Source organism: Cynara cardunculus (genome assembly GCF_001531365.2).
Source record: "Cynara cardunculus var. scolymus isolate 2C chromosome LG 12, CcrdV1, whole genome shotgun sequence".
In the NCBI taxonomy this organism is placed as follows: domain Eukaryota; kingdom Viridiplantae; phylum Streptophyta; class Magnoliopsida; order Asterales; family Asteraceae; genus Cynara; species Cynara cardunculus.
Window position 1 is genome coordinate 36,306,431 of NC_037539.1, and position 12,370 is coordinate 36,318,800.

A 12,370-nucleotide genomic window follows, 5' to 3' on the forward strand; every position below is an offset into this window, starting at 1 on the left:
GACAAGCCTTCCTATTAAGGCTTGACACGCACTCTAAACCTACCATACTGCATTAAATGAAYATTTAATGCACTGGGTATAAATAGAAGTGTTTTCTTCTCCATACAGAGTGCGCATCACTCTCTTACTCATTCTTACTTTAAGCTTCTTTCAGCTTAAGTAAAAGAACCCCCCAGCAATATCTTCTCTTATATTTTGCTAATCTTTGTGTGTATCTAAAGGTTGTTTAGATAGGTTTCTCTCAACYTATCTTTCCRCAAACAATCTTGTAAAATATGTATTGATCTTCTTTATCAATATATATTTTAAATTTGAAAATTATGTTTGTATTCATCACCCCCCTCCTACAAACTGTTTAGTATTCTTGTAGACCCTTTTGGGACCAACATAACACCACACATTACACTGATTTTATTGGATTAAAGGATCAATCCACTTCAAAAAAAAGATGGATAACCTTCATTGGAGGTTGTTCTAAGTCAACCAAGAGGAGGTTGTTCGAAGCTTGTGACAAAGTAGTAGACAATATTATATCAAATTCAAAGATGAAAAGATCATATGTAGGTATTACTCCTCCGAAGTTTGATCTGAGTATTAGTCCAATAAAGCAACCGAAACCTGTTTCAATGGTATGGCGTGAAGAGCTGGAAGGTCCTTCACTCACCAGAAATAGTAAAGGGTATAGAAAGAAGTTCTCCAATGAAAAGGTGTAATGTAGGATCATCTAATGATGCAAACGACCAACAAGTGGAGCGAGCGACTCGACGAGAACTTAAGTTGGGTGACCATTTCAGATCCCCATATGTTATCAAAGCAGTCGACATGAATGTGACAACAGAGGAAAAAAAATCCATGAATGGGCATTAGCAGGGCTTGGAGGAAAGTAGTAAGTTAATCATGATATGTAAACTTCTTTTATTACATAATTTATACCATGGTATTCGTCTTAAGATTATATTTATCATTTTGTTCTTTTTAATTGCAGTAAATTATTGTTTTCAACACCAAATGATATGAAGCTACATTGTCACGCAATTGAAAGTTTGGCTCGTACAACTACAATGTACATAAGTGTGATAGACGCATGGGCAACATTGCTTAACTATGAAGAATGGTATCGGAACAGGGATTCATTGCGTCGTTATTTTTTTAACACTGAAGTTATGGTATGTGAGTAGGAAGTACCATAAATAACATATATTTCTTGCATAACATCTAAATTTATATAACCCTCAATACATCATGCTTTATTACAGGGATACTTTAAGCTAAGATCTAGGTGCATCAACCATAATACCCAATACGCACTATTCAAAAAGGGCTTGTTGTCTTCTGCAAAAAGCAACTAGGAAGTCGTACAAATGCGTAACATGGACCTGGTACGTTTTGTAACTTTAAATTGCTTAATCAGTGTTGAATATGTACCAATTTTGGTTTCATTATATCAATCGCTACATATATGGATTGAATTTGGTTTCATTGTATATGAAGATACATTGGACCAGTGTTCCTATAGGTTGTCAAGTGAACTATACCGTTTCATGGGAAAGTTCAAGCGAAGCTGACCCTACAGTCTTAATTTACTGGATATTTGTTTAGCATTTAAAGTTTTGGAAACCATTGAGACCACCATAAATGAATTGTACAAGCTAGATGTAAACAACATCAGTGGCAACAGTGCTGATTCTATAAACAGACGTAGAGTCACCGTTGACACTCCATGTGAGGATTCAATAAATAAAGATGACTGGTCCAACATACATTATTATACAAAATGGATTGAAGCTGGTTTCATATAAATGCATTGTTATAATCTAAATGCATTATTATAAGATTCATATTGTTGTCAATTAATTATGTTTAATGTTAATCTAATATCACTAGTCGAATTTGACATTGACAAATTAATGAAATAACGAGTATTCTTCCCGTTATTTGATAAGGGACATTATTATCTAGTGGTGTTCAATCTAAAAATCCATCGATTGTTGTCATAGACAACAAATATTGAGAGGTGTCCGATGACGACCACCTTCTACAAATGTATGACTTCATAATGGACATTCTGGTATGAATTAATTACCAATGTAGAACTGCAATTTTTAATAAAATTGAATACTATGTGTTAACCATTTCTTTCTGTTTATGCAGCAAAGGTTGATGATTAGGCATTTGAATACGGTAGAACATGCAGCGGGAAAAGAATTAGATGAAATAGGTCAAGAGAGGTTGAGAATGGACTGGCAGACACAACACAACTTCGAAGACTGTGGAGTGTTTGCAATGAGACATGTGGAGACATATATGGGAAATATGAGAACATGGAAGACTAGACGGGCACCAAAAAGGTAAAACACGAGAATCAAATAGCAAACCTTTGGATGAAATGCGTAACAAAGTTATTGGTTAGCAACTATACCAACAAGAAGGAGTACGTCGTTAAGAAAGTTGAAAAGTTCCACTCAATCGATGATGTCATATGTGCAAATATAAGGAAACATGTTCACGATACAAGAGTTGAGAGACTTCAAATCTGATTGATGGATGCTCTTTAATTTTTTTTCATGTAGACGCATTTAAGTACTTACTTCCGGTATTGAATGTTCTAGTTTTTTTAAACATTGTGCTTTTGGCATTTCAACGTTATGGTATGCATTTGACATTTTGATGAAAATATTGTGTTCCATATCGTCGTAAATTACACTCTCATGTTCATATGATGTATTTGTCACTTGTATGATATAAATCAAGGTGTAACATTTCACCGTTGCATCTATTTAACTTTTTGTTGGTCTCCGAAACAAGTCATTGATCGTTTGTTTGTTGGCAATGGCATAAAATAACAGCAAATAATGACAAATGTGGTCCTAACGAGGATAATAAATATTCGATTTCATGGTTTTGCAACTTGTCAGACCATGATCACGTATCATCGAGGAAAGTTAAGTTGTTACTCTATCCTTATCATATTAATGAAACCAGATTCAACTAAAAGAAGTTTTTGCTTCACTAACATAATTGATGAACCCAGATTCACCATATTCAACTAAATCAAGAATAACATAATTGATGAACCCAGTTTCATCATAATCATGTGTAGTCATTTAACTTTTTTACTCTAACATTAACATATTAATGAAACCATATTCAACTAAATCAAGAAGTTTTTTGTTTCATTGACATATTGGTGAAACCAGTTTCATTAGGACACTACTAGAAGAGTACTCGTGCAATGCAGCGAGATAAATCTTCATTTTAATGTTTAGTTTTTATTATTTGTCCCTATCGATATAATACGATTTTATGTGTTTTTGAGAAAACGATAATGTTTTTATTTTTGAATGAAATATAAATTTGAAGATAGCATAATTTTTTTTTAAAATAAAATCGATATTAGTATTAAACTAACTATTTAATAGTTCTCTTTTTTTTAGTGTAACTTCTTTAATTCAGTTTTTTTATAATTTAATTTAGGTATAATAACAACGTAATTTATTTTTTGTTTAATAATATAATTTTATTAAAGATAATAATTAAACATTCGGTTAGAAACTCAATGATTATCTTAATTATATTTTAGATTTTCTATATTTAAAATAGATGTTAATCCTGTATTTGATTATGTTTATTTACAGTTAGTTATACGAATTTAAAAATGAAACTTTAATAAGTTATACTTATGCAAAATCACTTGTAATTATGAATTTCAAGTAATATGCATCAATAAAAAGTATTTCATGCATAAAAAATGAGTTTTAAGAGTTTTTGTCAAATGCTTTATAATATAGTATAGATATAGATTATGTGTTTTTAAGAAAACAATAATGATTTTATTTTTGAATAAAATATAAATTTGAAAATATCATAAAACTTTGAAAAAAAATATATCAATGTTAATATCAATCAACTATTTAAAGTTCTCATTTTTTATGTAATTTCTTTAATTTATTTTTTTATTATAATTTTATTTAAGTTTAATAACGAAATAATTTGTTTTTGGTTTAATAATATAACAATTTATAAAGATAATAATTAAGTATTCTATTAGAACTCGATCATTATCCTAATTATATTTTAGATTTTTTATATTTAAAATGAGATGTTTATCATGTATTTGATTATGTTTATCTGCATTTAGTTACACGAATTCAGATATGGAGCTTTAATAAGTTGTGCTTACGCACAATCTACTTGCAATCTTGAGTTTTAAGTAATATGTATTATTAAACAGTACTTTATGCATAAAAAGTGGATTTTAAGAGTTTTTATCAAATGCTTTATAATATAGTATAGATAAAAGTTTTTGGTTCACTAACATAATTGATGAACCCAGATTCACCAGGGGATTATAATCCATTGATTTGTCATATAAAACTGCATTTACAAATGTCATTATGATTAATTTAAACACTATAATCCAATGAACTAAAACCCAACAGTATAATCCAATAACATCTTAAAATGAAATGATATGAAAAATTCAAAAAGATAAATTAAGTGGAATCACGTTTCGTATAATTCCGTGAATCATGTTTTTTGCCGTATGAAATTGCTTTCTCCGTAGTGCTAATAAGTCTCTTACGAGTCCCACCACCTTTATTTCGTATACCTATTCCATGAATCCAATTTTTACGCTTCAAAAATATAACATTTTTTTATAAAAAGGAATTTTAACATATTAAACAATAAACATGAATTATATAAATTTAAAATAAAATATGATAATTAGGCATGAAAAAAACCGTGTCTTTTAAAACCCAAAAAAATGGTAAAATTACAACGAAGTTGGTCTAAACAACTCCGCCGACACACCTTCTTTTTACCGTCTCTCCGTCCTCTTCAATTTCACCAAATCTCTTTCCGCAACCGTCGCCGGCGAGCTTCTTTCTTTTTCCGATCTTAATATCTGACTTACTTTCGAGGATCAACCTGACAACATACGAATTTATGCCATGGAAGATGGGGGAGTTTCTACGGAGTTGTTTTTCTTATCACAAACCTAGAAAAGAKAAGATCCCATGGTGCTGATCTTGCGCTTATTGTTGGAATCGGTGGTCTCGGAATTATTATATCATTCATAATCAGGTAATTCTAATTCCTTCAATTTATTTTACGATTTAATTCATACTCGCAGTTAGGGTTCGTGTTGCAACTCCATGTTTATTGCTTTGTTTTTACCTAATATTTGTAGGATTTATAACATATCATCCCTAAAATACATGTAATTCTCGTGTCTGATCTTTCACTTAGTTAAATATTATAGGGTTGTTAAATTTGGGGGTTTTTGATTTATATGTTTGTGCATATGGATTCCAGCAGCTTTGGTTGGGGATTGTATAGTTGCATATGGATATGTAAAATTGCAAGTATACGGTTATGGAAAAGTGGGGTTTCTTTCATATGGATATATACCGATAGATTAGAGGGATAATCATTAAAATGACCATATTGAAGTGGTATATATCCTTTACGTTTAGAAGAAAACTCTAAATAGATGGAAAATTAGAAAACACTTAGGGGCCGCTTACCTAAACACTTACCTTACCGGTAAAATTCAATACTATCGCTTACTTACTCGGTAACTGGGTAAGATTTTATTCACTAAAAGGCATTGTATGCAACAATTTATCCCGGTAAGTGTTAATCATGGTAAAAGTTCTCATCTTTACTTACTGGGTAAGACTCTCGATTCTTACCTTCGCTCTTACCGGGTAAGATTTTTAGTCCTTCCCATATTCATCCGGTAAAGTAAAATGACTTGGTAAGCGCTTACCCGAGTAAGCGTATGGTAAACGACACCTTAGATTAAATTTAATAAATGTGATTAAGCGAGCGGTTACAACAATATCTTTTAGATTAAAAAATCTCAACCCCCTAATTTTTTTAATTTGAAGAAAGACTAAAAATAAACAAAAAAATCATATTATTTCTTGTTATTGACATCCATAATATATTTTTTCATATTCTTTTCATGGCTTTCTGTTTTCGACTTATTTAACGTTTTCCTGAAGTTGACCCTATATATAGAGAGAGCGAGAAAGAAAGTGAGAAGGGGTGGTTATTTTGCAACCTTTAAGGGTTTATGTAACAAACGTAAAACTGCTTTTATTGAAAGATCTTTTCTGAAATATTTTTATTGAAAGTTATAGATTATCTTATTACGATCGCATAGGCAAAAATCTCATCGAAAACGGAGGTCCGAGCAAAAAGTTATGATTTTTTTTAGTGTTTGGTAGTCAAATGGGCCTCAACCGGGCCAAATCCGGCCCAATTCGGGTTTAAGTGACTAAATGGACGAAAATTGATCTTATTTTCCCCAAATCACTTCTAAAACCCTCACACACACTTAAGGTACGATTTTCACACACATAAGCCCAAACACATTCAATTCTTGAAGAATCAAAGCTCAAACGGATGAATTCTTGATGTTTATGTGAAATTTATTGAAGGTATGCTTCTAATACTAAGTTTAATCTTTGTAAATTGTAATTAGTGTTAATTAAGGATATTAGGGTTTGCATGTTTGTGATTAGTGGTTAATTTTGTAAGATTAATGTTATATGTTGGTTATTATCTTGTTATCTTGAAGAAAACATGGATTAATTATAAGTGTTAAGTATGGAATTCATGAAGGAACTTGTATTAGGCATGTTAATGGTGTTTAAGATGGGTAAAAGGTGCAATCATGAATCTGGTTCAAATTTGAGTATGGTTCAATAAAATTCAGGTTATATGAATTACTATCATCGACAGATTTTGACATTGACAACTTGATGAAATGATAGGTATTATTCCCGTTACTGGATAAGGGACACTATTATGTTGTGGTGTTCAATTTGAAAAACCCATCGGTTGTTGTCATAGACAACAGATATTTAGAGGTGTCCGATGATGATCAACTTCTACAGATGTATGACTTCATTACAGACATTCTGGTATGAATTAAATATTAATGTATAATTGTATTCTTTATTAATATGATATACGATCTGTTAGCCATTTCATTCCGTTTATACAACAAAGATTGATGATCAGGCATTTGAATGCGGTTGGACATCCAGCGGGGAGAGAACTAGATGAAATAGGCCAAGAAAGGTTGAGAATGGATTGGCAGACACAAAACAACTTTGATGATTGTGGCGTGTTTGCAATGAGACAGATGGAGACATACGTGGGAGATGTGCGAACATGGAAAACTGGACTGGCATAAGAAGGAAAAACACAAGAGAGCCAAATAGCCTCCCTCGTAATGAAATATGTAGCAAAGTTATTGGTGAGCAACTATAACAAGAAGAAGGAATATGTCGTTAAGGAAGATGAGAAGTTCCAATCAATGGATGAAGCCATCCGAAAAAAGTTAAGAAAACATGTTGACGATAGAAAGACTGAGAGACTTCGAATCTGATTGATGGATGTTCTTTTATATCTTTGTCATGTAGACGGTTTTAATAACTTGATTTTGGTATTGAATTTTCTAGTTTGTTTAAACATTATGCTATTGGCATGTTCGACGTTATGAAATGTATATGACATTTGATGAAAATATTTAGCCAAAACATTGTCATATGAATGGTGAACCCAGATTAACACACCTGTTAATTAAACTTGTTTCATTAGTAATAATGCAAACCATATAGATTAACAATCTTGAATAACATATTTAAATAAGCACTTTGATGAACCCATGTAGTGCAAACCATATCCATCCAAAAGTACATGATTATTGAAGCAAGACTAACACATGGAGATGAACCCCTATTCATCAGAATCACAAGTACCCACATAACTTTTTCCAACTACCCAGAGGGTAAAATGAAATCATATCCAACTAGATCAAAAGTTTCTTGATGTATGTAAAAATAATGCAAAACATAATGATCCATATATTTGGTGATTAACACATGTGGTGATTCCAGATTCACAATAAGAATAATATGTATCTATTTTCATCAGAATCATATGTACCCACTTAGCTTTTTACACCTACTTCAACCAGTAAAATGAAACCATATTCAACTTTATTAAAAAAAATTAGAGATTCATTAATAATTTGATGAAACTAGTTTAAACATTGTAATACAGTTAACTAAAACACAATAATATAATCCTATAACGTGTTGAAATGAAATGTCACCAAAAATTAAAAGGCATAATTTAAGTGAAATCACGTTTTGAACAATTCCTTGAATCATGTGTAGCAATTTGACGACATAACCGACACTTTCTCTTCTGCTTTTTGCCATTCGTGATTGCTTTCTCGGTGACGCTAATAAGTCTCTTACCAGTCCCACAACCTTTATTTTGTATGCTGGTTGGAAGTAGAACATCAATAGTTTCGGGTTGAGATACTCCAAGAAACTCTTTAATAGATGATGTTGTCTCTTGAGCGTGTGACTGTAGAGGAAGTTCACTATCAATCTTTGTATCCCATTCTTCAAGTTGGTCAACAAATTTTGACAAAATATGTTTCTCATTTCGCACTCGACCTAGAATACGTTCAAAATACGAATAAGCAACACTCATCAACCTCTCCTTATCAGCGTCAACTTCCTCATATCTGAAACGTGCTGGTGACCACTCCACTGGGACTAGATTGCGTCTCCAACGACGAACTATATATTTATCTGGAATTCTATCAACCTCGTCATTTAACATTACCTTAAGAGCGTGATGACATAAAATTCCGTTACGAACAAAACAGTTACAGGAGCAATCATACAAGTTTTCCATCTTGTTCTTGACAAACTATTATATGGGAAACCAGATCATATTAGGAAGTTAAAATAGGATTCTACTATTTGAACTGTTTGGCAAAATTGGAAAATTAAGAAATAACTACCGTGTACTTTGTTGTGATCTTAGAAGCTTTGTTTTTGTGTGTTATGGTGTACACTCGGGTTTCACCAACGTCGGTGAATCCATCTCATCCACAAAGCCAAACAACCTTTCTTAACTCTTTTTGAAACTTCAAAAAATATCTTTCGTGTATATACTTCTGATGCATGAGCTTCTAACTTGCAAGGGGACACCAATCGAGGAATCGTGCTCTTGGTTGTAACCTCTAGCGACCCATGTATCGTCCGTTGGCTTTCAATTGTATTATCAAAATAACGAATAAAAATGACAAGATTGTGCCAAAAATATGCATAAACATTAAAAAAAGCATTGATACTCTCCGACCTGGATGTTTTTTTTCATTAGACCGAACATATGATAATCCTTATAATAAGCCGGAATCCATGACTCCCTAATCTCATACAGTTCATCAAACTATGAGTCTCCACGTAATCCATACAAATCCATCATGTTGTTCCATTTCATCTCAAATTCATCAGGGACAAGGTGAACGTTCCACACCAACTTATTAAATTCGCTAACAAACGGCATACGATGTTGGAGGTAATTACTGATCTGCCACATACACGATTAGAAGAAAAACTTAAAAAAATGAAAAAAAAAATGAAAACAAAAAAGTTTCATCGTAATTACGTTAGATTTAACCTTTTTAGTGATATGCCACATACACAATCGATGCTTGGATTCAGAAAATGCAATGAGAATTGTTTGTTTCATCGACGCACATTGGTCAGTGATCACAAAACGTGGTTGACGTCCATGAGCTTTTACAAAAGCTTTTAATACCCAAATGTAATCAACCACAGATTCATTGTGAATCAAAGCAGCTCCAACAACGACATATTTCTTATGATTATCAATTGCAACGAACATAACAAATATCATAGCATGCCTATTAAAATTAAACATTATAAATTAATACAAGTTATAACATGTAATATAGATAACACAAACAAACAGTTTCATATCAATTGTAACTTATTTATTCGTCCTAAACGTTGCATCAAATGATATTACATCACCAAATTCCCTATAATTCGATCGCACAATTTCATCAGCCCAGAAAATTGCTAACAACTCCTTATCATCACATTTGTACTCGAAAAAAAACTCAGGACACACCTTCCTCCTATTAGACATCACGTTTAACAACATTTGCACGTCTTTATTGCCAACAAAATAAGTCATATCGTGTTTGAAGTTTTCATGATCTCTTACGGTGCCACCCGAGCAATCTACACCATCCATAATTGCTTTCCTAAATCTATGAGATTTAGTGACACCAACCTTCGAACTAGAACCATGAAATACATTTTTGTGATCAGCGTAATGTAGTTGCCTTTTAGAACGTGAAAACCTCATCTCCTCCTTATTAAAAAGCATGTGATTGTGTTGCTCAATAAATTTGTAAACTTCATACTATCTCCGTTCTTTAACAAAATGAATCTTGAAACATGCCCCACAACCGGAACGCTTTACATTTGAATTGCGGATCCTGTGATCACCCGGAAGAATATCTAAGGAATCAAAATACTTACTTGGTGGCCTTCCTTCCGTACTACACACATAAAATCGGGACGTACATACTATCAATCTTATTTATCTTCTTGTTAGATAAACGTACATCAAACCCAACTTCATTAGCATACTTTCGGTACATTTTCTTAGCTAATTCTACAGTCTCAAAATCATCACCCACCTTCGGCTTATATTTTGCGTCTACATTGGGAAACCAACATTTCGACCCATCGTTCGTTTCCCCCATGCCATCAAATCGATAATCTACAAAATCAAACAAATCAAAACTTTTTCAATACTAAATTACAGTTGGTCCATAACAGTAACGAATTTGTCTTCGTTCCATCTTTCCAACTAATGTTGGACTTGCAGGCTAGTTCTAAACCACCTTTGGTTGCCATGTTGAGGTCACAATTTCATTTGTATAACAAGAATATATGTTGTTTACTGCTAACTGACAAGTAAATGTGGAATTTGTCAAAAGTTACACCCTGGGCAATGCATCTCTATACACCATGTGCATATATTCTGCACCACCAGAGTTTATTGTAATGGAAACACTAATAGGTAATGCAATGTGTTCCATTTGCAATCCAACAAGAACAACATGGAGCAATGTAATATGGGAAGAAATTGAATCCTGTCACAGTAAAGAACCAACCCTTTATGCAACCATAATCTCCCAGACATCACACACATATTAACAGGTTTCAAGAAAGAACACCGGAAATTGATTCTCCTATATGTTTATGAAACCTGATTCACCACATAAGACTATATGTTACAGTGCATTCAAAGATTCACCACATAAGACTATATGTTACAGTGCATTCAAACATGTTTATGAAACCTGATTCACCATATAAAACAACATGTTACAGTGCATTAACATATAGGTTCATTAACAGCATGTTACATTGCATTTAGGTTCATTAACAGCAATTTTTAGGTTCATTAACAGGTTGTTACAGTGCATAAGACAAAAGCATATGAAACACGTTTCATAAACATATAGATAATTTAAAATGCAATAATCACTGCTTCAAGTCATGTTCTTTTACACTACTCAAACACGTTTCATTAACATATACACTTCTGAAACAATTTTCATTAAACATCAAAATTAATTCTTTGCATTCTTGTAAACAACAACAACAATAACAAAGTCGAGAGGTGTGCATCAATAACATCATCATCGACTGTTGTGTATTCTCAAAGTCAACCTGCAACAATAACAAAGTCGATCAATACCTTCAGATTCATTGCTCAACGATGCAACGTCATCATCAACAAAATCTACAAAAACTCCGTCGTTGTGCTCATGTAATGTTTCGTTTCGATCGTTACAGCCATCTTCATCTCTCATTGAATAATTGCATTGAACTTATATTGTTTCATCATTAACTGCGATTGCATTTTCACCAACGTAATCAAAACCTTGACAGTCGTTCATGGAATCGAAAACACCGATTTTTTCGACGATATCCTTAATGAAAATCTCGTTGAATGACATATAATCCATATGTTTAATATAGTGTTCTATAAAGCTACTGGAGAATTGTTAAAACTATTTAACAAACACCATCCAATTCATTTTGATGAAGTTATTATTTCATTTCCATAACTGATGAACCTATTAAGAGAAGCTGTAATGAGTAACCATAAATAGGATATAATTTATTTTTAATTAAAAATACTTATAATTATCTAATATTAGTATATGACATATTTAACTTTTTCAATTAAAAAATAATTTAAAAAAAAGAAATTCATTGATCGGTTGGAAATGGGTTGTAAGGGTTGCAACAATAGGGTGGGTTGCATTTGAAATATACCATATATGTTTTCGTGAGACCACATTTTTACACTTGAACTTTCACAACAAAAACGCTGTGAAGGTTAAAAAAAGTCACATTCATAGCATTATGCTGTGAAATTTCAAGTGTAAAAAGGCGGTCTCACGGGTCTCACGAAAACAGGCTGGTCTCACATGATC

General features: G+C 32.3%; 1 protein-coding gene and 1 long non-coding RNA gene across 2 annotated transcripts; one reads left to right on the forward strand and one right to left on the reverse strand.

The window, feature by feature from the left end:
• Positions 1–4,814: 4,814 nt before the first annotated feature.
• Positions 4,815–7,471, forward strand: LOC112523404. Its single transcript, XR_003070262.1, has 3 exons — positions 4,815–5,085; positions 6,786–6,935; positions 7,036–7,471. It is a non-coding gene; the product is annotated as an uncharacterized LOC112523404 (long non-coding RNA).
• Positions 7,472–8,154: 683 nt separating this feature from the next.
• LOC112523873 lies at positions 8,155–8,655 on the reverse strand. Its single transcript, XM_025133545.1, has one exon. It carries the CDS (start codon positions 8,653–8,655, stop codon positions 8,155–8,157), a length of 501 nt encoding a protein of 166 aa, XP_024989313.1.
• Positions 8,656–12,370: the final 3,715 nt, after the last annotated feature.

What these genes read in the sequence shown, in the direction of transcription:
- LOC112523873 (XM_025133545.1), bottom strand. Translation starts at nt 8,655, where the DNA reads ATGTTAAATGACGAGGTTGATAGAATTCCAGATAAATATATAGTTCGT.